The sequence below is a fragment of the Acipenser ruthenus genome, chromosome 3 (genome assembly GCF_902713425.1).
Source record: "Acipenser ruthenus chromosome 3, fAciRut3.2 maternal haplotype, whole genome shotgun sequence".
Taxonomy (NCBI): Eukaryota; Metazoa; Chordata; class Actinopteri; order Acipenseriformes; family Acipenseridae; genus Acipenser; species Acipenser ruthenus.
Genome location: NC_081191.1, coordinates 7,907,215 through 7,933,497, shown reverse-complemented (window position 1 = coordinate 7,933,497; position 26,283 = coordinate 7,907,215). Strand labels below are relative to the sequence as shown.

At 38.9% G+C, this 26,283-nt stretch overlaps 1 protein-coding gene across 1 annotated transcript in view; it reads left to right on the top strand.

The window, feature by feature from the left end:
* Nucleotides 1-26,283, top strand: part of abcb5 (ATP-binding cassette, sub-family B (MDR/TAP), member 5) — a 55,252-nt gene that overhangs the window by 26,476 nt on the left and 2,493 nt on the right. Inside the window, exons 11-27 of the mRNA XM_059011719.1 lie at nt 1,939-2,052; nt 3,616-3,726; nt 8,339-8,464; nt 8,795-8,998; nt 9,123-9,293; nt 9,544-9,705; nt 10,907-11,098; nt 13,452-13,601; nt 14,880-14,984; nt 17,126-17,203; nt 17,514-17,597; nt 18,005-18,208; nt 18,790-18,890; nt 19,074-19,214; nt 20,204-20,360; nt 24,945-25,142; nt 25,411-25,617. Of these exons, the coding sequence (XP_058867702.1) occupies nt 1,939-2,052; nt 3,616-3,726; nt 8,339-8,464; nt 8,795-8,998; nt 9,123-9,293; nt 9,544-9,705; nt 10,907-11,098; nt 13,452-13,601; nt 14,880-14,984; nt 17,126-17,203; nt 17,514-17,597; nt 18,005-18,208; nt 18,790-18,890; nt 19,074-19,214; nt 20,204-20,360; nt 24,945-25,142; nt 25,411-25,617 (2,505 nt within the window). The remainder of the gene's footprint in view (nt 1-1,938; nt 2,053-3,615; nt 3,727-8,338; nt 8,465-8,794; nt 8,999-9,122; nt 9,294-9,543; nt 9,706-10,906; nt 11,099-13,451; nt 13,602-14,879; nt 14,985-17,125; nt 17,204-17,513; nt 17,598-18,004; nt 18,209-18,789; nt 18,891-19,073; nt 19,215-20,203; nt 20,361-24,944; nt 25,143-25,410; nt 25,618-26,283) is intronic.

Here is a 26,283-nt window from a genome sequence, read left to right as displayed (position 1 = left end):
TTCGAGTTTTCCGTGCTGCCATTCGGACTCTCCCTAGCCCCCGCACCTTTTCGAAGTGCGTGGATGCCATCCTAGCTCCTATCAACACCCATCAGGGTGTTGAATTACCTAGATGACTGGTTTATCTGTTCCCATTCGCAGGAAGGAGCAAGGACCCTGGCGAGACTGGGTCTCACCTTCAACAACACCAAAAGCCAATTAATACTGGTGCAGAGTATGCTGTACTTGGGTCTCCGGCTGGATGCCCTTATGATGCGAGCCTACCTTTCGGACGACAGAGCGGCCGCCATTTGCAGCTGTTTAGCCCTGTTTCAACAGGGGTCCACAGTACAATTGGTGTTGTGTCAGAAACTATTGGGTCTGATGGCTGCAGCTTCATCAGCCATTCAACTGGGGTTACTCCACATGCACCTGATCCAAGCATGGCTCAATGCCTTTCGGCTACACCCCAAGCTTGAAAGACACTGTCGGCTGACCATGTCTCGCTCATGCTGGGAAGCCTTACGCTGGGGAGTGATACACAACCGTCACACAGCATTTCCTTCCAGTGTTCCAGAACAGACATGACCTTGTCTGCATGGACAACATGTCAGTAGTAGCATACATGAACCACCAGGGGTTACACCACATAGCCTTTCAGTTGTTGAGCTGGGCGCAGAGGCACTTTCTATCCCGGGCTGTTCATTTCCCGGGAGTGGTGAACTGGGTGGCGGATCTCCTCTCGAGGGAGGGTCCTCACCCATCAGAATGACGACTCCACCCTCAGGTGGTAGAACACATTTGGGAACGATTTGGGAAAGCCAAAGTCGATCTCTTTCGGACGACCTATTGCCCTCTATGGTTCTTCCACTGCCGCTGCATTCCTGCCACTACCACTACTCCCTGCCTTCCCCGAGAAGGTCCGGAGAGACAAGGCGGTAGTTCTCCTGGTGGCCCCCAGATGGTCCAGGAGAATCTGGTTTTCAAACCTTTGCCAGCTGCTGCAGGGCCAGCCCTTGGTTCTACTGACTTAATGTGGTAGATCCCTCTACGCCTTCATTAGGCACAAGGGTCCTTGAAGTTGTACACTTACACCACCAACACTAGTTGCTGGTAGGGAGGTGTCCCTCGTATGCTGTACGCTCACGCTCCCTCGCAATGGCTTTGGTATACTTTTCCCAAAAGTATTAGCTGGTGGGGGGTCGTCTTCAAATTGAAAGGGAACGATAGGTTACGGATGTAACCCTTGTTCCCTGAAAGAGAAGATGACCACCAAACCTTGCGAGTTCGCATCACTCGCATTCGTGGGTTCGATGCAAAAGAGAAAGAGATCCCCGTGGAGTGACTATTTAATAACTCGGCGGGCGGGACCAAGGACGTCACTCCACGGAGGGGCCTATCGGCAGCTCTGACATAAAATGCTCAGTGAATACCTGATGTGTGGCAAGCACATCCCAAAAGTATTGGTTGGTTGTTGTCTTCTCTTTCAGGGAACCGGGGTTACATCCGTAACATATCGTTTTCTAGCTGTCCTTCTTTGATGAATGTATCAAATGAACTAAGTATCTAAATCCAGGTGCATGCAAAAAGTAGCTACACTAAACGAGTCTAGCTATTAAATAGTATTGTTTATTCTTCATATTTTAATTCTGTGTTCCCTAATGTAAAATCTGAGGTGCTCAAAACATTGCTACTTATTGCACCTATTTGACCCTATTCAAAAATTGTTGTAAGCATTGTTTTGTTAACGACTTTTGAAAGCCTACTTTCTTAAAACAAAACAACTTGCTGTTTGCGGTACACTCATCTTGTACGTCTGTGCATAGTGAAAAAAAAAGGTTTTGACACAGTACATTTAATTTATTATTATTTTTTAACTGAATGTTGGTTTGTGTTTTACTTTGATTGTCCTGTTTGTTTTATTAAATGTATTATTATTAATTATGATGCTGCTTTCAGGTTTTTTTCTCTGTGATGATCGGTGCATTCTCACTGGGCCAGGGAGCACCAAATTTGGAAAATGTTGCAAATGCTCGTGGAGCTGCCTATGAAGTCTACAAAATTATTGATTTGGTAAAAACACAGTAGGGCAGGATTTTTAAAAAACAGTGTTATTGTATCAAACTCATGGTATTGTAACAAGAGCTTTAGTAGCAAGTCATTTTCAAACCAAATGTGTGTATTTAAATCAATTCATTAATACTTTGAAACTGAGTCGATGAGGTTGTTAAGGGGAACTCGTTAATCAAAATGCATGTTATCGAGATCAAGAAAAATGAATGGAAGCAGAATTCGCTGTTATGGAATCTACTAGCATAAAGGGAGGCGGCTCTCTCACCAGTGAGCAGCAGCAGCCGTGTGGAAATAAAAAATCTATGTTGTGTAATTTGTAAACATAATTTAAACTTGTGCATTTTGTCATGCAGAATGCACATTTATTTAGAACACATCACATATAAAATGCTGATTTACAATTGTGACGAGTGAGTAAATATCAGATTAAACCCCCATAATTTACCCTCTTTCGGGGGGATATTTTGCCACAGCTTACTATAATGTGCATTTTGCAGTCTATTGGTTGGAATTTATTTTCTTACGTTGACATCTACTTTTGTCTTTTACAGTATGTACAATTGTAGGCTATAAATAAATAAGTTTGAAGTGCCATTTGTGTTTGCAGTTGTTAGCTGTATTATACATGTATACCATGTATGTAGCACTTCATTATATATTTATTAAGCTTTTAAAATTAAGAAATGAACTCCCTACCCAGTACACAATTTGTGTATAATTAATTGTTCAGTGAATTTCTCTAATCATGCATTTTCTCTGGTACTCTTTGCTCGCCACTGCGATAAATAAACTCAACATGATTAGAAGTAGCCACCGGACGCAGTATTATAAGAACATTTTATAAGCATACGAACATGTGAAGGTGAAAGTGTACATTGTACATAGTGTGGAGGAGATTAAATATGTTTAGGCAAATTCCATGTTAATGATCTCGATCACATTCCTAGTAGATCTGTGTGCCCGTGTATGCCTGTTCTTCGTTCTCATGTGGATTAGACACAGGTGTTAAAAGCCAAGGATGCATTGCAAATCTGCAATCACCTAAGGGAACGTTATTGTAATATCTAATATGCTGTTTTCTATACGAAGATTTCAGTTGTATAAATCAAATAAAATCTGCAGTTGAGGTCAGTTGTCATATAATGTACGTATGCAAAATTCAAATAGGCTACAGTTGCATTGATAATTTCTTGGTAGTAACATTACACTGGGTACAAATAAGGGTATATCATTTTAGCAATACAACAAACATCCCATAAAGTTACAAATGTTTAAAACAAGTGAATAAACCAAATGTTCAGTTGATTTAAACCACTGAAATAATATCTGATATAAAACTATTGAAATAATGTTTTAGGATTTTTTAATTGTTTCAAGTAAACTGTAAGATTTCTGTTTATGTTTAGGTACATTGAAATAATAACTTCATTTTATTTGAAAATAATTTAAATTTTAAAACTTTAGCTTGAAAAAACTGAACAATTTAAACAGCAGTGTTGTTGAAGCCTCTTAGTGTGTGTTTTTACCCGCTAAAATTATTAGATTTTGTGAATTATATTCCAGCCTCGGCCAATTGACAGCAGTTCCAAACAAGGCTTCAAACCTGACCACTTGAAAGGTGATATTGAATTCAAGAATATACACTTCAGTTATCCTTCCAGGCCTGATGTAAACGTAAGTGGTTCTTCAAATATTCAGGTTTATTATAATCTAATTCCATCTACAGGTTATCTGGGGGTAAAGAACTTTGATTTTGTTTGGTCAATTTTTAACATTGAAATACTGTTCCAATACAGTTCCAAGCACACATAAAAGAATACACTATTTTAGTTATCCAAATTCTTATCTAAGCAATAAAAAAATAAAGAACTCCAGTTGTTTTTAATCTGTGGTTGTGGAGTCTGTAATGGTTCAAAGTAAATGGTGCATATAAACACACTAGAAATGAGAAAAACTGTCAGAATCATGTGGTATAAGGTGTGTCCTACTGCCCCACTGACTGACTATTTTAGAACAACAGTAGAACGTTTGCTGTGGAGCCCTAGTGGCACAGATTATTGTCCAGTTGCAGGCTTGGGGAAATACTTTACAATTGGCACCCTTTGAACCTTGAGTACATCTAGGCATGCATGCCGCTGTGACACTCAAATACTTCGGAAGAGTGTAAAAACAAATGGGGAGGCTGTGTGGTCCAGTGGTTAAAGAAAAGGGCTTGCAACCAGGAGGTCCCCGGTTCAAATCCCATCTCAGCCACTGACTCATTGTGTGACCCAGAGCAAGTCACTTAACCTCCTTCTGCTCCGTCTTTTGGGTGAGACGTAATTGTATGTGACTCTGCAGCTGATGCATAGTTCACACATCCTAGTCTCTGTAAGTCGCCTAGGATAAAGGTGTCTGCTAAATAAACAAATAATAATAATAATGGCTTAAAGGATCAAGCCATATGAATAAGAGCTTTCTACAGAAGTATACAATGAAGGGTCAGTCCTGTACAGGTGTAATATTAAAAGGGCCAGTTAAACACAGGGCTGACCCTTTTTATACATAATTTGGCTCCTTTTGTAGATACCACATCTTTATGTGACTGGACCTTTTAACCCTTTAAGGACCGGGATTGTGTTAACACGATCATACTGAAGTGGGCTTCTAGGACCGCGATCGTGTGAACACGATAAAAAAAGCACTTCGTTTTGATGACTTACAGGGCCACTGTACTTTCCAGTACAGGCTTGAAACGCATATCAATGGACAGGGGAGGGACTGACGTTCACTTCATGATAGTTTTATTTTTTCGTGTGACATCACTGAGAGGGGCATTTATTGTCTAATAGACTAGTCAGAAATCTGAAAAATTAGATCTTTATAAGAAAGTTCAGGCATTTTCGAGTAAAGGGTGGCAGACACTTTTTTCTAAAGGATTTGTGGGTGCTGAATCCATTTCTGCTGTCTGCCAAGCTGTAACTGTCAAGCTTAACCTTTGAAAAGCAGAAAAACTAAATATCCGCTAGAAAAACAGAACTTATAGTATTACCGTGCGATTTTATCATTATGAAGCCTAATACTTAACAATAAACACTTAATTCTGCATAATTTTAGGTTGCAGAACCTAATTCATTGTCAATGTTCAGGTATAGCTATTGGTTTGTGCATCTAATGTACTGAAAAATTCTAAATGGCTACAAAAAAGAGCAAACATCACCATTCTTAACATGTGTTTCTTGTGGTTTGTGAGTTAGGAAAGTAAATATTTAACAAAATGTTTGTAACTACTCAAATAGTCATAGGCCTAGAACAGCAGAACAGGTGATAGCTGGCAAGCTGGCCTTACAGGCCATGGGGAGAATTGTTATTCCACAGCTGCTCAACTACATTGAGAACGAGAACCACAACCTGAAGAAAGAGATAGAGGGCAAACCAGACAGCAATGATCTTGAAGACATGCTCTCCCTGCTTGCTACCAAAGAGTTCAGAGATGTCATGGAAGCCTTTGTAGCATCCAATGACAATGCTAACTTCGAATTCTGGTGGAGCTACATGCAAATGGTAGAGAATCTTCTCCTGTTCACTCATGCTCAGAGATATGGTATTTGGGAACTCCATTTACATGCATTCCAGTCCATGCTTCCCTTCTTCATGAGGTATAATCACACAAACTATGCCCGCTGGGGAACAATCTAAGTGAATGAGATACACCAGCTTCCCCCAGAAGTGAAGACAGAATTTGACAATGGAAATGTTGTGGTGAAGCGTGCATGCCAAAGGTTCAATCAAGTGGATCCTGACCGGAGTCAGGAATGGCTGAATGGTCCTGGAAAGAAGGGAGGTGGCATCATTGGCATTACAAAGACAACCTCAGCTCTGAGCAGATGGTCACTTTCCCACAATCTCAAGTCTCATCTCGCCTATGAAACAAGGGACGTGTATGGCCTAGAGTCAGATGATGCCTTCCTGCACAATGAATCCCCAAAGGCAGACAGAAAGAAGACAGCCAAGATGAAGACAACCTTCTGACAACCCTACAGACTTTCAACATGTTCTCCAGTGAGGTGCCCCAAGACTTGCAAAACATTGCAACCAAAGACCTTGCCACAAAGCAGATTGGAGAAAGGTCATCTTCAGAGATCCCCTGCCAAAGAACAAGTCTCTGACATTTTATTCATTGTTTGAGGTGGGACATAAATTATTATTTATTTCTTAGCAGACGCCCTTATCCAGGGCGACTTACAATTGTTATAAGATAACACATTATTTTTACATACAATTACCCATTTATACAGTTGGGTTTTTTACTGGAGCAATCTAGGTAAAGTACCTTGCTCAAGGGTACAACAGTAGTGTCCCCGACCGGGGATTGAACCCATGACCCTCCGGTCAAGAGTCCAGAGCCCCTAACCACTACTCCACACTGCTGCCCTTGGATAAATATCCACGCACTGGCATTGAGAGATCTATCAAAACAGACAGAAAAGTCCTGCCATGTCTCATCACTGCCTACGAAGCTGGACGAGATGTCAACCTCTCTGATATACTGACACATGAACTCTTGCCAGTCCCACAGGCTCTAACAGTCCCACAGGCTCAGGGTCAAAGGCAATTCTGTCTCTGGTATTTACTGCAGGAATCCCTTGTCCCTCTGGCCTTGAAGCCACAAATCTTGATAAGGCAGCATCACTTATCATTGATGGGCAGGCACTAGTGATTGCCATTGGGAAGCCCCAGAGAGCTACCACGTTTGGGGACCTTGCTGATGTGTTTGCTGGAGCTGTTCTACAAGGTGGAGTACTGCTCAGGTGGATTGATGTAGTATTTTACAGATAATAGGCTTCAGTCAAAGGTGGAACCAGGAAATTGTGTGGTCAGGGCTCAGGGGCAATCAGAAGGTTGATAGAGGGTAGGGATGTTCCTCTGCCATCCAAGTAGGAGAATTTTCTGGCACATTGTGGCAGAGCAGGGCTCTGCCCTTAGAAATACTGGCAGGGAAAGAGTTAAATTCTCCTCCCTACCCAGGTTGATTGTGTCAGGTGGGAGCAATCAGTCAATTAATTATTCAATTGTGGACTTAGCCACCTGCCATAAAAGGAGGCCTCAGCCTCCCAGTTGGAGAGAGAGTTCTGGAAGGAGAAGAAGCGGGTTTTTGTGTGTGCTGTTTTGTTAAGTTTTGAAACCAGTGAAGGCAATGCCCAGCCTGGAAGCCGTATTTTTGTTGTAAGTTTTGTTTTGTGTTGATTGTTTGTGTTTGAAACCTTTTTGTTTGGCCCTTGTGTCTATTTATTTATTTTTTTCCCCCCCAAAAAACTCACAAAATTCAAAAAACAAAACAAAAAAAACACTGCCCTGAGCCTCCAGGTGGCGTTATCCCACTTCTGAGCACCAACTGTGACAAGGATGACCGAGGTTTGAGACTCAGAGACAGTATAAAGTTCAAAATAAATCTTTTTAATAAACAAAAATACAAAATAAATAGGCACAAGGGCCAAACAAAAAGGTTTCAAACACAAACAATCAACACAAAACAAAACTTAAAACAAAAATACGGCTTCCAGGCTGGGCATTGCCTTCACTGGTTTCAAAACTTAACAAAACAGCACACACAGAAAACCACTTCTTCTCCTTCCAGAACTCTCTCTCTCCAACTGGGAGGCTGAGGCCTCCTTTTATGGCAGGTGGCTAAGTCCATAATTGAATGATTAATTGACTGATTGCTCCCACCTGACACAATCAACCTGGGCAGGGAGGAGAATTTAACTCCTTCCCTGCCAGTATTTCTAAGGGCAGAGCCCTGCTCTGCCACACACATCCAGAAAACAAAGCAGACTTGGCCAGATTCCTTTCGCAGCAATTGATGGTGCAAGCATCAAACAACAAGACAGTTGTAGCTGCTGGTGGCATCATTAATGAAGAGAGGGTGGAATCATCTTACACAGAAGTAGACACTGAGAAATTAGAAGCCTGACATGACGAGGTTGACACAAGGATTATTCTCCACTGTGTAGAGAGTCAGGCAACAAGCATTGTGGTAGCTGCACAGGACACTGTTGTCCTAGTGTTGCTTTTGGCTCATTTTCACAAGGGTTAAGCTGAATTGGACATTTTTGTACATGTGAAATGTTATTACTCCAAAGTGTGCACATTCAGCCTTACTGATTATGACTTACTGTTTATACAAAGAAAATAACAAACCTTTGGCAACAGTTTTAAATAGAAAGGGATCAGTTAAAATACATTTTTTAAGGGTTACAGTATCAGATCTGAAGTGTATTATCAAGACATTGCTGTCTGTTCATAGATTCTCCAAGGACTGAACCTGAAAATTGAAAGTGGGAAGACGATTGCACTGGTTGGAGCCAGTGGTTGTGGTAAAAGTACGACAATTCAGCTTCTTCAGCGGTTCTATGATCCAGCCGCAGGAGAGGTAAAGACCAGTGCAAAAATAATGATGTCAAAAGACAGATGTTTTGTGAGAGTAAAATTATCTAATAAATGCTGCTTTTCCTTAATAAAAAATGTTTGTACTGGATCTAAACTGAAAATGTATTTAATTACCATTGTTTCTGCCATGTGTTATTGGAAGCACAAGTCTAATCTTTTACCATTATACATGGATAAATGTGTTTCTCCATAAAGTTAATTTAATTTATTTTAACACATGCAATGAAATCCTGTTTGTTTTTGTTATGAGTTACTGGCGTGGTCTGAAAAGAAAACATTCTAACTAGACATTGTAACTGCGTTTCAAATCCAGATTACTTTGGATGGTCAAGACATTCGCTCTCTAGATGTCAAGTGGCTAAGAGAAAGCATTGGGGTTGTCAGCCAGGAACCTGTCCTGTTCGCCACCACAATTGCAGAAAACATTCGCTATGGCAGAGAGGATGCTAGCGATGCCGATATAGAGCAAGCAGCGAAAGAGGCCAACGCTTATGAGTATATATCAAAACTTCCTGATGTAAGTTTTTGTTTGTATTTCTGTAGTTCTTTCTTGTTTTCCTATTTTTTTTTGTTTTGTTTGTTTTGAATATTCAAATATTTGTATCAACTCCTAAATTATGACACCTTTACTTTTTAAACAGCGCTTTAACACAATGGTTGGTGAAAGAGGAGCTCAGTTGAGTGGAGGACAGAAGCAAAGAATTGCTATTGCTCGTGCCATTGTTAAGAATCCCAAAATTCTTCTCCTGGATGAAGCCACTTCAGCTCTGGATACTCAAAGTGAATCCATTGTGCAAGAGGCCCTAGATAAGGTAGTGTCAATAAAACACTGGCCAGGATTTCGCACTGTCCCTTAAGTTGTATTGAAAATATTATAGTTTTATAACCCAGTGCAAGGGACAATTAAACAGGTGTAATTATTGAAGTAATGAAGTGCCATCATAGCATCTATTGTGACATTACTAAATTATTCATTATTAATACTTTTAAATTAAACCAAAACATTCCCTAAATTATATGAGTCAAATCCACTTGTGTATCATTATAATAATTGTATTTTAGGCAAGAGCTGGCCGTACTACTATTGTAATTGCCCATCGCTTGTCAACAATCCAGTCAGCTGATGTTATTGCCGGATTTGATAATGGAACTGTGGTTGAACAAGGAACCCACAAGGAGCTCATGTTAAAGAAAGGAGTGTACTACTCTCTTGTAATGCAGCAGGTAAGATTAATAACAATGCCCTGTCCACATACAGTGAGATAGATGTAAGGATACGCGCAAAGTGATTTGCAGGTGCAAAATCCCCATAATGTTGCCGTAAATCATGTTTAGTAATGGTAAAGTCTGATTTTAGCAGCCGCTAAAAATGCGGCATATGTAAAGAATGGTGTTCACCTGGTGTTGTGCACCCACTATCAAATTTGCATGGTGCCATCATTAAACCATTAAAATGATATTGAAATGCATTCAAATGAAGAAACGAGCATGGAATTGGGCAGGATCTGTGATGTAAGGATTTTGCCTTGCACTTAGGCAATTGCTGACCCTCCAAAAACTTTACACCTCTTCTTACAAGGTGCAAACCATTGTAGAAGTGAGTAACTAAGAACTGTATAAAAAGCACACACCTGCAGAGACCTGTCATTGGCCGCATTATCATAATTGCAGCTCATTACTTGTGCGTGCTGCATAATTTACATTGTTCCTTAAGCTTACATAGGGCGCAGTGCAAAATAATTGCCTGGCCGCAATGCAATTTGAATTTTGCATCTGCAATTATTTGCACTGTGCCTATACTTACATTTCCCCCTGTATGTTAAAACACACGTTGCATATATCTGTTTTGGATCAAGCATTCACCATGTCAGTGTTATTGCATTTGCAGTATAAAGAACATATTTTATTGGAGCATAATAAGTAAGTGTGCAAGTACTAGATTTTCTTGTATAATTATCTATAATGCACTTTGAAAGATTGTGTATGATAAAGTATAACTAATTTAAACATCTACAAAAATGGACTGCTGTCCCTTAAAGGCAAAAGTCATAATACAATTTAACTAACACAATTTGTTTTTTTGGGGTGAATTAATCATAAGTTATCATTACTGTCTATGATTGCCTTATACTTCACATTCTGTAACACATCTGCTCCTTGTGGAACCATGAATCTTTAGTAAAATGCTTTCAGCCTTCCAGTTATACACATTTCAGAATCCAGATATACACCGCGCTGTCAATGCATGTGTGACATATTGAGGTAATCTGTGGATTTTTGCAATGTAGTGAAATATTGTATAATTCATAGAACATAGTGTATATTGTGAACAATCAGATATGTTTCTTTCATATTTCAATGAAATGTCCCAAATGAAACTACAAGTGTCTTGAATATTTGTTTTGTCCTTTATTTATTTATTAAGAGTGCTGGTAAAAACAGTGAGGGAAATGAAAGTGAGGAAACAGAAACTGAAGAGGAAGCAGAATTGTTAGAAACTGAACCATCTGAAGACATCGGCTTGAAAAGAAATGGAACCCTCAGGAGAAGATCAACCAGAAGAAAAATTCAATCAAGAAACTCCATAAAGAGGGCAAACGAAGCCAAAAGAAACGAGGTAGAAATACACTTCACTCAGAACACTTAGTTTAACCCAAGATGTGTCCATCCGTATAGGACAAACCTAAAACTACAGTAAACTAGCATTCAGATTTTAGACATGCAATATATATATATATATACAGCTCTGGAAAAAATTAAGAGACCACTGCAAAATTATCAGTTTCTCTGGTTTTACTATTTATAGGTATGTGTTTGGGTAAAATGAACATTTTTGTTTTATTCTATAAACTACTGACAACATTTCTCCCAAATTCCAAATAAAAATATTGTCATTTAGAGCATTTATTTGCAGAAAATGACAACTGGTCAAAATAACAAAAAAGATGCAGTGTTGTCAGACCTCGAATAATGCAAAGAAAATAAGTTCATATTCATTTTTAAACAACACAATACTAATGTTTTAACTTAGGAAGAGTTCAGAAATCAATATTTGGTGGAATAACCCTGATTTTCAAGCACAGCTTTCATGCGTCTTGGCATGCTCTCCACCAGTCTTTCACATTGATGTTGGGTGACTTTATGCCACTCCTGGCGCAAAAATTCAAGCAGCTCGGCTTTGTTTGATGGCTTGTGACCATCCATCTTCCTCTTGATCACATTCCAGAGGTTTTCAATGGGGTTGAGGTCTGGAGATTGGGCTGGCCATGACAGGGTCTTGATCTGGTGGTCCTCCATCCACACCTTGATTGACCTGGCTGTGTGGCATGGAGCATTGTCCTGCTGGAAAAACCAATCCTCAGAGTTGGGGAACATTGTCAGAGCAGAAGGAAGCAAGTTTTCTTCCAGGACAACCTTGTACTTGGCTTGATTCATGCGTCCTTCACAAAGACAAATCTGCCCGATTCCAGCCTTGCTGAAGCACCCCCAGATGAGTCAAATTTTCAGCTTTGCCCAACACCTGGTCATCTAATGGTTAGACGGAGACCTGGAGAGGCCTACAAGCCACAGTGTCTCGCACCCACTGTGAAATGTGATGGAGGATAGGTGATGATCTGGGGGTGCTTCAGCTAGGCTGGAATCGGGCAGCTTTGGCATGAATCAAGCCAAGTACAAGGTTGTCCTGGAAGAAAACTTGCTTCCTTCTGCTCTGACAATGTTCCCCAACTCTGAGGATTGGTTTTTCCAGCAGGACAATGCTCCATGCCACACAGCCAGGTCAATCAAGGTGTGGATGGAGGACCACCAGATCAAGACCCTGTCATGGCCAGCCCAATCTCCAGACCTCAACCCCATTGAAAACCTCTGGAATGTGATCAAGAGGAAGATGGGTGGTCACAAGCCATCAAACAAAGCCGAGCTGCTTGAATTTTTGCGCCAGGAGTGGCATAAAGTCACCCAACATCAATGTGAAAGACTGGTGGAGAGCATGCCAAGACGCATGAAAGCTGTGCTTGAAAATCAGGGTTATTCCACCAAATATTGATTTCTGAACTCTTCCTAAGTTAAAACATTAGTATTGTGTTGTTTAAAAATGAATATGAACTTATTTTCTTTGCATTATTCGAGGTCTGACAACACTGCATCTTTTTTGTTATTTTGACCAGTTGCCATTTTCTGCAAATAAATGCTCTAAATGACAATATTTTTATTTGGAATTTGGGAGAAATGTTGTCAGTAGTTTATAGAATAAAACAAAAATGTTCATTTTACCCAAACACATACCTATAAATAGTAAAACCAGAGAAACTGATAATTTTGCAGTGGTCTCTTAATTTTTTCCAGAGCTGTATATATATATGTATATATATATATATATATATATATATATATATATATATATATATATATATATATATATATATAGATAGATAGATAGATAGATAGATAGATAGATAGATAGATAGAGTAATAATATGTAATTATTCTGCAATACATTTCAGTTTGTTTTAATATAGATTTGTCTTTATAGTAACAAAGTGGCTGAGTAAAAACCTTTTCCATACCTATCAGTAAACAACTCATAGGTTTATGAATGACAGGGGTAGGCAACATTTGTTCTTTTAGAAGGCTCCTTTGAAAGACTTTTGTTCCAACCAGGTCCTTATTTTTTAACTCATTCAGCAGGGTTAATTAAATTATTGGGACATGGTTGAAACAATGCCCTGCAATGTAATAAAAGACATCACAAATGCATTCATATATTTACATAGAAATAAGTAAGTGTAGTTGCCATGGCATTAAAAACATATAAGTACCTCCACTATTTGTTTTCAAACACACTTTCCCTTGACAAAGGTATGTTAAATATACCAAAACTTGGGAAGTTGGCTCTTTTAAACAAAAACATATATATATATATATATATATATATATATATATATACAGTATATATATTTTTTTTTTCTTAGGAAGATGATATTCTTCCAGATGTTCCTTTTACTAAAATTCTGGCACTGAACAAACCAGAATGGCCATACTTGTTAGCTGGACTGATTGCTGCTATTATTGGAGGAGGTGTTTATCCTGCTTTTGCAATTGTATTTGCAAAAATTATTGGGGTAAGTGTTATAAGACAAATTTTAAACAAAGTATTTGTAAACTGAGAAAAAAACAGATAAAATAATTAAATACAAATTATATATATATATATATATATATATATATATATATATATATATATATATATTATGGATTACAAACTAATGAAAATATATGGTGCACCATATATTATCAACATATAAAATATATGGATTACAGACTAAAATATATTTTAAATATATCCCATATATTTTAAATATATAAAAAGGGGCCAATTTGTACATATGAAAAATATAAGTATCATACTTTTCTACCATATATTAAAAATATATGTTTTTTCCATAAGGGATTAAACGAAAGGCTACTACAGAGGCTGCTGAACAGAATGTAAAATAAACAGCTTTCAGAAAACAAACTGGAAAGTCAGCACAGACAAAAAAAGTATTCCTGTCTGTTGAACCAAGTTAAATCAGTACTACGGGTACAATCTAGCACAGCCACCTCGCTTCAAACAACCTGCTGCTTACTTTTTAAACGCAGTTAGAATTTTAGACCCAAATATGCACATTTTCTTTGTTTTGACTCGGTACTAATAAAATAAATTATTGGATGGGACAAATAACATGACAACGAACGTGCTGCACATATTGCCTTTATTAAAGAATGCCAGATGCCCTTGGGTAGCCGAGTTTTGGGACTGTTTCTAATCGATTTCCACATCTGTATAACCTGGCAAAGCTTTGCCTTACATTTCCAACCAATTCCAGCCAAGCTGATTGAGATAAATCAATTAAATGGGACGTTATCAAGCAAAAATCATCCCATAGGAATGGACCAGTAGGTACCTACTAGCCTGCTAACCCCTAAATCTACCCACTACCCCTAAACCTAACTGTGTTACTATTAAAGTAATTTTACTGTTATTTCAACTCCACTTTTTAGCACTCTCTAGTGGCTACTACATCCAACGTCTATTAAAGCGCTTGATCCGGACCGACTCTACCTGTTGGTAGGCTAGTAGGTACCTACTGGCCCTTTCCTATTTTTGCTTGATAATGTCCCATTTAATTGATTTATCTCAATCAGCTTGGCTGGAATTGGTTGGAAGTGTAAGGCAAAGCTTTGCCAGGTTATACAGATGTGGAAATCGATTAGAAACAGTCCGACTGATCTCAATCAGATCGGGTGCCAATTCAGTGGATGCAGAACGTGCAGTCTCGATATATAATAGATGTGCACATAGCAATACTCCCTGCAGAATACAAGCCAATGTGTGAAGCACCCTTTTATCTTTACAGGTTTTTTCAGAGCCTGACCCTGATATAAAAAAGGAAAGAACTTTGATGTTTTCCCTTATATTTCTTCTTCTTGGAGGAATTGCCTTTTTAACCAACTTTTTCCAGGTAAGTAAATTGAATAAATAACACCACAGTGGAATAATCCACTGTTGGACTGTTACAGCATGTTATAGGACCAGGGAACCAACCTTCGATCAGGTGTGTTGTGGCACTAACTGAGGGGTCACTTCTCATGTCTATGGCCGTGTCCCTCAGACTAAACCCATCCAGAACTAAACTGACTAAACTCCTCACCCGCCCTTTTTAAATAAACACCCAACTAACTCCATTACTTGGGACTATGCTGCGTCTACATTCCACAAAATGCAACGTTACCTTGAAGTCATGAGTATTTTCAGTGTTACTTTGAACTACTGTACAAAAACATGGTCTTATAATAAAAACAAAAAAAACAATGATTATTTTGCTTTATTGACCACAGACAATATGGCTGTGAATATTCCAACGTTGCCGATGGAATATACTTAAAAGACATGCATGCACATACTACCGTATTACTTTGAATTATTTTAAATTGCTAGAAACAGCTGCAGCATTTATTGAAGATGGCGGTAATTAGAAGTACTGTGGGTTTCAAAAGGCGCAATTATTATTTTTTTCTTCCATTCAGAATGTGCTCACAAGGTACCAAACGCTATTTGCATGCTGCATTAACCACTATTGGGATTATTTTGAGATATGCGCATGTGTCAGTGGTTCATTGCATTTTTTCCATGTGATTACTTACATTATTAGTTATGTATTTTTAAAATGTGAACTTTTGGTATTATAAATTAGATGTGCTTTTAAAACATCAAAAAACATCTCAAAATAATGCAACATTCAGCATGACACCGTACTTAATGCTTTTAGATGTGTCGTGCATTAGAGAAGATTAAATGACTTCTGGATTGGCTAGTCTGCGCAGTGAAGTACAATATTTCAGTTTTGAGGTAGCTGATGATGGCATGGAATAGTAAAACAGTATAACAAGACCTTGTTTTTCTCCATGGATATTAAGATACTAAGTTAATATTGCTTTTCTTATGTAAATATCTGTTAATGTCTATATGTATGTGTTTCATATTGCAATTGTGTTATTATAGTTTTCTGTATTTTGTAAGACTTTGATATTATCAATATCGATATTGAAATACATGCACGATATCGATATACAATTTTCATATTCTTGCCCATCCCTATTAATAACATGCAAACTCAAGCTGTGCAGCAAAATTGCTATGCCTTTTTGTTACGCATTCAATTTAAATATCATGTGTAATTCATATTATTTTAATGCGTTGTAGCAGGGGAGATCTGGACTGACTGTCTGGCACATCCGTATTACTGCAGGTAGAGGGCAGCAGTCTCGTGGGATCCGCCTGTCGGTCATGGCGATGACACGGAGAGGTGGGGAAGAGTTTTTGTGTGCTTTCCCTCTCTCTGAGTGGCTGGGGGGCGGGCCTTGGGAGACTGCTCGGCCCATAAGAACTGGCTTGGTTATGCGCTCGGGTGGCCGGATTGGGGAAAGTACAGTGTTGCTGGCAGAAGAGGCCAGCGTGAAATAAGGAGCAGGCGAGCCCGACTGAGGGGACAGCCTTCTGTAAAAAATAATTTACAAAATAAAAGAAACAATTACCTACCCGAGGGGACGTGTATAGATATACGGGGAACCATGGCCAACCCCAGTGTATAAGCACAGCGGAGTGTAGGACGGAGACCCGTGCTGACCGGCTTAGCGGCAGTGGGGGCACTGCATAAGCAGCACTTTTGTTTGTAGTTTTATTACTGTGTTTTATTTTCCCTTTTTCTTTCGCCTTCTGTTTTCATTATTACTTTTGAGCACTTGAAGGTGCACGGAGTTGGATACCTGTGTTGGTAACCCCGTGGTCCTGGTTTACTGTCGGCAGTATCCAGACCACGGACAACAGCGCCCTCTGCGGGCTAAACTAACTAAAACAACTAATAAGAAAAATAAATAAATCTGGGCACCTGTGCGGTGTTTCCAAATAAAATCTTCTGTCTCCCGTGTCAGTGAATACCCTCACCCTTCCACAGCGTAAAACACCATTTACACATCTTACCTGGAGCTCTTTATATATCCAAGACTGGGTTACAAATTCAAGTCACCAGGTGCTGCTCTGTACAAGGGTCATTTTTTTTATAACAATGTCACAAAACATTATTTTGTATTTATAATTTTCTAGGGATACATGCTTGGAACATCTGGGGAAATTCTAACAATGAGGCTGCGTTGTCAGTCTTTTAAAGCTATGTTGAGACAGGTAAGTCTAGTACATATTTGTCTAGTTGTTCAACTTGTGGTAATCAATATAGAAAATACTACACTGTTCATTTAAAATATATAAAATGTGAATAATACAGCAAGTGTAGGATTTCTGAATAATCCCCAATGAAAGGAAACATATATGGATTGCACATGTTTATATGTCTGTCACTACTGCAAAATGAATTGCTTATATTGTAAATGTAGAATGAATAAAGATGGTCATTTGTTGCCTGTTTCACCCCACTTGAACCCATTGATGTGGGTTAATTTAACGTATGCTTAAAAAATATTCTTGTGTCAAACAGGAGATTGGCTGGTTTGACAAGAATGAAAATGCCACAGGTGTATTAACAACAAGACTTGCAACTGATGCTTCACTTGTTAAAGGAGTAAGTACATTGAGCATTGTTGCATGTATTCCCCAACCAAAACAATGAGGGAATTACCTGAAATTAAGGACCATTCTTTGTCAGCAATGAGCTGAAGGACATATTCCCACTGTGATAAACTTATCAAGTTAAGAGATCAGAAAAAAGTTACTTGTGTGTCTTCAGTTTCAGTTGTGGCGCTTTCATATCACAGTCACTTACAAATACATATGTAATATATGATTTCTAAAATGTGTTTTATATGTTTACAGGAGTTATTGCTTCGATGTTTTGTTGCAACATATCATTACTTCTAGGTTACACACTGTTATTTGCATTGAAAAGGTATAAGAGATGTATAGCTGGAATTGTCTTGTTTATGCATCCCTGTATCTGACTTCATTTTAATGTTTTTATGAATTTGATAGGCTGCTGGAACAAGGCTGGGTTTGTTTGCCAATTCAGTTTGCACTCTAGGAGTATCTATAATTGTTGCCTTTGTTTATGGCTGGCAGTTATGTTTGCTCATCCTAGCTTGTCTCCCATTCCTTGCTGGAGCAAATTTCATTCAAATGAGATCGGTAGCAGGACATGCCTCCAAGGACCAGAGTGCACTGGAATTATCTGGAAAGGTATTCACTGACATTATTACCTTTGAACTCTGCTTTACTGATTTAGATGTAATATGTGATAATTATTTATTTTTGAACAGTAGTCTCTGCTTTATAATTAAAATATGACATGCAGTGCACAATGTTAAACAATTATTTTTATATGTACATTTATGTATAAAAACATAATTCCCATTACTAAGAATGGATATGTACAGGCAAAACCAGGTATTCAGAATAAACAGCATATTATCTTACTAAGAGTCCAAATACTGTTCACCTTATTCCAAATATTCAGTTACATAAGTGGAATATTTAAATAATAAAAGGGGATATTCGCATTCTCGCCAGCGAACACTGATATTGGCTTTGTGGTCAATCTCATAACATCCATGAGCCGCATTATGGGAAATACAGTAACATGTTGCCATGACTGTGACATACGTGTGTTATGTCATCCTCTCGTTTGAAAAATGTTGTCACCTACAAAACCATGTGGCATGTTGTGTTCTTTCCATCTAAGATCAACACTATTTTTGTGCTGTAAAATGTTTTGCTGTTGAGCAACTAACAATTAGGGCTACATATTTTTGTTTTTGCAGATTTCCACAGAAACTGTTGAAAATATTAGAACAGTCGTTGCTTTAACACGAGAGGATGTTTTCTTAGGAATGTATAAGGAAAGTTTGCAAGGGCCTTACAGGTAACGTATTTGCTTAACATTTTTATTTAAGACTAAAGTTATTGTATCAGTCCCTCGGATTAAAAATGTGGTGTTTATATCACTCAGAAATGATCTTGACACAAAACTCCTATGTGTCTACATTTTATATTTAATGAATTGTATTGATCATTTAAAAAGGTTAATCTTGTTTGTGTATTGCAGAGTATCAATGTCTAAAGCACCCCTTTATGGACTGACATATGCTATTGCTCAGGCAATTTCCTTCTTTGTGAATGCAGCTATTTTTAGGTTTGGAGCATGGTTGATTGCACACTGTATCACAGAATATGAAAATGTATTTGTGTAAGTAGTTTTTTTTATTTTTTTTTATTATAATTGGTTAATGTTCTAGTAATTTATAAGTATACACGTATTTGTTCCAACATTTTAGCACACTTCTATAACTGAAAAAGAATTTGACTGTATCAGCAGCTGTCTATCTCTTTTACATACAATGACAGAAACATAATGACCATTTAAATAAACTCTGGTAACCCTTGCTGGCAGCAGTGGTGATGTATCCAAATATAATATAAAATAAATGGATTTTTTTTTAAATGGGGGGGGGGGGGGGCTCAAGCATATTGCACTGTAGTGAACCTTGCATATTTATTTTAATTCTACTTAAAAATAAATATAGAATAATGTATAAAACGTGTTTCAGTTAACATAATAATCTTAATAGTATATACTTGACTTTTGCACTTGTTTTTGTTTCACATCCTGAACTACCCATGGTCACTTGACAGTGTTTTGGGTTTTTTTTTATGTACTGATACTATAAATCAACAATAAGAAGCAACGCTGCTGTACATTCCTGTATATAACCTAGTATCTACTGTACATACCCGTATGAAGAAAACACAAGCACGGTACCATAAAACCACCACCATTTGAGGCTTACAGTGCAAAACAAATCCCACAAGGTTGAAAAAAATGGGTTATAAACAAGCACTATGGCTCAGGTTGCCTACTGTAGGTCACATTTTCAACCCAATTGGCAACAGTTTTCACTTACATCAGAAGGCAATAATTATTTGACTACTGACCACAAAAGTGACTTTTCGCCTATTTTGGGAGAAATAGTAAAAATGATTTTGGTTATGTGATACCTTATTAGCAAATGCTACTATAGTCTAGGAAACTGTAATGGTTTTGAATACTGTAGTATTTTATATAGGATAGTCTGTATGTAAACAGTTAGTAGTCTGTTGATATAGAGGTGTTAATGTCATATCGGTGATTGTAAGAACTCAAAATAAGGTTCACATTTTATTTATTATTTTGAACAGGGTATTTTCTGTAATAGTATTTTCTGCAATGAATATTGGACAGACCTCATCTTTTGCACCAGACTATGCCAAAGCAAAAATATCTGCTCAAAGAATATTCATGCTCCTTGTCGATAAACCAACAATTGATATCTACAGTGAAGACGGAGAAAAGCCAGTAAGTACACGAAACTTGAAAATCGACTGTATTTTAAAGTAACCTAATGGAGGAAAGACATACTGTATATCACCTTTATTTATATAATTGAAAAGCAGCAACAGCTGCTGAATAAAAGAGCAAGTGCTAAAAGTGTTATTTTTTTATATAGTTTTATATTAATATTTTTCTTTTTAACAGTTAATGAATATCAACGCAGATAAGTATAACTCATTTTGCATCAAGATGCTAGCACTTTGTAAAGGAGACCCCTGCACGATTTGGCAAATGTATTTATACACAAAAACACACACTGTGTTGGCACATCATTATGTATTATTAATTCACATATTAGTCATTCACCGGACAGGAGCATGGACTGTGTGGAAGAAGAGCCTCAGGAATTTATATTAGGAGAGAAGTGCTTTTGTTACTATTATTATTATTATTATTATTATTATTATTATTATTATTATTATTATTATTAGTAGTAGTAGTAGTAGTAGTCCTATTTATTGCCCAGAGGGCGGACTACACCGACTGCCCAGTGGCAGCCGGTGCACCGGCCGCCCAAAGGCGGCCGGAGAAAAAATTCAATTTAGCACCTCTATAAAGGGGTGCTAACAAGACTGGGCGATAACTAATAAACAGAAAAACCGGTAAAAGGACTGTAAATTAAATAAGCAAAACCAAAGGGGAGGTGGTACAGAGCACGCCCCCTAGAGCCCACTGGTCGACAAAGGTGGCCATGTCGCCAGCAGACTCCGCGTGGGCGTGCTCTAACTTAACCCTTGATCGGACAAGGGCCCTGAACATGGCCCCACAATCAAAGAGACCCTCCCCGATCATCTTACGCTTCCTGGTCTTGTAAATTGCCAGTTTAGCAAGAGCCAGGAGCAGATTCACGAGGAGGTCCCTCTTCTTGGTGGAGCCATGAACAGGGTGCCCGAAAATGAGGAGGGTGGGGGAGAAATGCAGCCAAAACTGCAGCAAAAGGTTCTTCAATAAAAGAAAAAACGGCTGCAGCCTGGCGCACAAAAAATAAATGTGGCTTACCGACTCGGACTGACCGCAGAAAGGGCATGCGGCGTCCGAGTCGGTAAAGTGACGCAGGATCTCTCCTGACGCGAGCGCTCCGTGCAGGACCCTCCACCCCAAGTCCCCAGCTCCCCTGGAGACCAGCGGGGAGTACAGGGCCTCCCACTGGGGACCGACGCCCTCCGGTGGTCGGAGGGTCTCCCGCCAAGCGGTGTCTCGGCGGGAGACGAGGGCGAGGAAGTGGAGGGTGTGGAGCGTCATCGCGTACAGGGTCCTCCTCGACGCCGATCGGAGGGGCGTCGAGGAGAAACGCGAGATCCTGCTCAGGTTGTTCTCGAGGGGAGGCCGAGGGGGGGCTCGCGCCTTGGGTTCGATCAGCAGGACCGGAGAGCCGGGGGTAGGGGGGGGGATGGAAGATGGCTCCCCGGTCCTGAGAACTCCCTCGAGATACCTGACAGAGTCTGGGTGCAACGCTGCTTTGCACTCCCGGATCGCGCGAGTAGTAGTAGTAGTACTAGTAGTAGTAGTAGTATTTATTTATTAGCAGACACCCTTATCCGGGTGACTTACAATTGTTACAAAATATCACAGTACAAAGTATCACATTACAAAATATCACTTTGCAAAGTATCACATTTCAGAATATCACATTACAGAGTGTATGGTGTCTTCTTAACAAACAATGTTACCACTCCTTTGCTGGTTTGAACTCCCAGTTGCTTATATCTATACCCCCTTTCAAATTTTTCACATTTTGTTGCCTTAAAGCCTGGAATTAAAATGCATTAAAATAGTTTCTTTTTCATTTATCTACACATCCTACCCCACAACTTCCAAGTGAAAACAAATATTCTAGAAATTTGTAGAAAATAAATTAAAAATAAAAACTGAAATGGCTTGGTTGGATAAGTGTCCACCCCCTTTGTAATAGCAATCCTAAATTAGCTCAGGTGTAACCAATCGCCTTCAAAATCACACACCAAGTTAAGTGGCCTCCACCTGTGTTAAATTGTAGTGATTCACATGATTTCAGGATAAATTCAGCAGTTCCTGTATGTTCCCTCTGCTGGGTAGTGCATTTCAAAGCAAAGACTCAACCATGAGCACCAAGGCACTTTCAAAAGAACTCTGGGACAAAGTTGTTGAAAGGCACATAGAGGATGGGTATAAAAAATTATCAAAGGCCTTGAATATCCCTTGGAATATCCCTTGGGGCATGGATGATTATTAAGAAGTGGAAAGTGTATGGCACCACCAAGACCCTGCCTAGATCAGGCTGTCCCTCCAAACTGGATGACCTAGCAAGAAGGAGACTGATCAGAGAGGCTACCAAGAGGCCAATGGCAACTTTGCAAGAGCTACAGGATTTTATGGCCAAGACTGGTCAAAGTGTGCATGTGACAACAATATCCCAAGCACTCCACAAATCTGGCATGTACGGTAGGATGGCAAGAAGGAAGCCATTACTCAAGAAAGCCCATCTTGAATCCTGTTTGAAGTATCAAAAAACACTCAGGAGATTCTGTAGCCAAGTGGCAAAAAGTTTTGTGGTCTGACGAAACTAAAATGGAACTTTTTGGCCTAAACGCAAAGCGTTATGTTTGGTGCAAACCCAACACAGCGCATCACCCAAAGAACACCATCCCGACTGTGAAGCATGGTGGAGGCAGCATCACGTTATGGGGATGTTTCTCATATACAGTGCCTTGCGAAAGTATTCGGCCCCCTTGAACTTTGCGACCTTTTGCCACATTTCAGGCTTCAAACATAAAGATATGAAACTGTAATTTTTTGTGAAGAATCAACAACAAGTGGGACACAATCATGAAGTGGAACGAAATTTATTGGATATTTCAAACTTTTTTAACAAATAAAAAACTGAAAAATTGGGCGTGCAAAATTATTCAGCCCCCTTAAGTTAATACTTTGTAGCGCCACCTTTTGCTGCGATTACAGCTGTAAGTCACTTGGGGTATGTCTCTATCAGTTTTGCACATCGAGAGACTGAAATTTTTGCCCATTCCTCCTTGCAAAACAGCTCGAGCTCAGTGAGGTTGGATGGAGAGCATTTGTGAACAGCAGTTTTCAGTTCTTTCCACAGATTCTCGATTGGATTCAGGTCTGGACTTTGACTTGGCCATTCTAACACCTGGATATGTTTATTTGTGAACCATTCCATTGTAGATTTTGCTTTATGTTTTGGATCATTGTCTTGTTGGAAGACAAATCTCCGTCCCAGTCTCAGGTCTTTTGCAGACTCCATCAGGTTTTCTTCCAGAATGGTCCTGTATTTGGCTCCATCCATCTTCCCATCAATTTTAACCATCTTCCCTGTCCCTGCTGAAGAAAAGCAGGCCCAAACCATGATGCTGCCACCACCATGTTTGACAGTGGGGATGGTGTGTTCAGGGTGATGAGCTGTGTTGCTTTTACGCCAAACATAATGTTTTGCATTGTTGCCAAAAAGTTCGATTTTGGTTTCATCTGACCAGAGCACCTTCTTCCACATGTTTGGTGTGTCTCCCAGGTGGCTTGTGGCAAACTGTAAACGACACTTTTTATGGATATCTTTAAGAAATGGCTTTCTTCTTGCCACTCTTCCATAAAGGCCAGATTTGTGCAGTATACGACTGATTGTTGTCCTATGGACAGAGTCTCAAACCTCAGCTGTAGATCTCTGCAGTTCATCCAGAGTGATCATGGGCCTCTTGGCTGCATCTCTGATCAGTCTTCTCCTTGTATGAGCTGAAAGTTTAGAGGGACGGCCAGGTCTTGGTAGATTTGCAGTGGTCTGATACTCCTTCCATTTCAATATTATCGCTTGCACAGTGCTCCTTGGGATGTTTAAAGCTTGGGAAATCTTTTTGTATCCAAATCCGGCTTTAAACTTCTCCACAACAGTATCTCGGACCTGCCTGGTGTGTTCCTTGTTCTTCATGATGCTCTCTGCGCTTTAAACGGACCTCTGAGACTATCACAGTGCAGGTGCATTTATACGGAGACTTGATTACACACAGGTGGATTCTATTTATCATCATTAGTCATTTAGGTCAACATTGGATCATTCAGAGATCCTCACTGAACTTCTGGAGAGAGTTTGCTGCACTGAAAGTAAAGGGGCTGAATAATTTTGCACGCCCAATTTTTCAGTTTTTTATTTGTTAAAAAAGTTTGAAATATCCAATACATTTCGTTCTACTTCATGATTGTGTCCCACTTGTTGTTGATTCTTCACAAAAAAATTACAGTTTCATATCTTTATGTTTGAAGCCTGAAATGTGGCAAAAGGTCGCAAAGTTCAAGGGGGCCGAATACTTTCGCAAGGCACTGTATATATATATATATATATATATATATATATATATATATATATATATATATATATATATAAACTTTAAGGAGATTTTGAAATAGATGTTTGTTTTATGTTAAATAAATGATCTAACATTTACAAAAAAAAGTTACAAACACCATACTACAAAAAACATACAAAAATGTGTGAGATATTGCAATTGTTTTTATTAACCTGAACTAATAATTATGGTTGTTAAATGTCTTGTTTTTCAGAGTGACTTTGAAGGCAATATTGAATTCCGCAATATACACTTTGCATACCCTACCAGGCAGACTTCACAGGTCCTACAAGGACTCAGTGTGAAGGCTGACAAAGGACAGACGCTCGCGTTGGTGGGAGGAAGTGGCTGTGGAAAGAGCACTTTGGTGCAGTTGTTGGAGAGATTTTATGACCCAGCTACTGGACAAGTGGTAAGAAACTGCTGTACCTTAACCTGTAGGTCTTAGAACGCTCACCAGTACCCTTATTATATAATCTTTGAATTACCACTGGCAGCCTCACCATGTTCTGATTCTTGAAATTAATATTAGTTTTGTTGTTGTTGTTGTTTTGACCAAGAAGTGCAAACTACTTTCTTTATAAACCTATTTTTATAACATTTCCATATCACAAAAACTAGCCAAATATGCTGGAATTTTCAGATTGATTGTATACACATGATTCAAACTGTACTTTTAGCTTGCAGATGGGTACGATACAAAGTGCTTGAACCTTGCCTGGCTGCGGTCTCAGATGGGATTGGTGTCTCAGGAACCCATTCTCTTTGACTGCAGTATTGCTGAAAACATTCAGTATGGAGACACCACTAGAGTGGTGACCCAAGAAGAAATCGAAGAAGCAGCTGAAAGTGCAAACATCCACAACTTCATTCAGAGTTTACCTGAGGTATTATCACAAGTGCAGAGGATTTTAACATGGGCACATATTCAGAAAACTACAAAGATATAAGATTGATTTCCAGAGATAAAGTAAAGTAGAAAATGAAGTAAAAAAAAAAAAAATGAAGGGCTTAGTTACATAATTGCACCAACAGTTACACAGTTATAAAGGTCACGCTTTATTTTAAGGGACGCTTTTTTTGTTTCTTAACTGTTAAGAAACGCTGTTCATTTTGAGCCAATGGTTATACATCTTTATAAACTAGTGTAATGGTCAGTATTGTGTGATGCAGTGCCATTACAGATTCTGTTCCCTGTCGATGAGATGAGGTTAAAAGCTCTATTATCACGAATGCAGATGAGCCTGGTGTGACTGTTATAAATACTTCACTCTTATAGGATCTTCTACTGTTTTGCAGGTTGACAGGGTTCTCGCTAATATATTATATTGGGAATGGCTATGATTAGTTGCTAAATTGTCAATACAGTAAGCTTCACATCTGTAGCTGTTAAAAATCACACCACGTTGTCTATGTCTTCAGATAGAAAGTGTGTCTCTTGTCTATTGTAACTCCCCCTAAATGGTTAGACTATTTGGAGAAACAAAACAGTTTTGCATGACCTTGTTTGTTTTTGGCTCCATCATCACAGATATCACCTGCTTTGTTGTTTT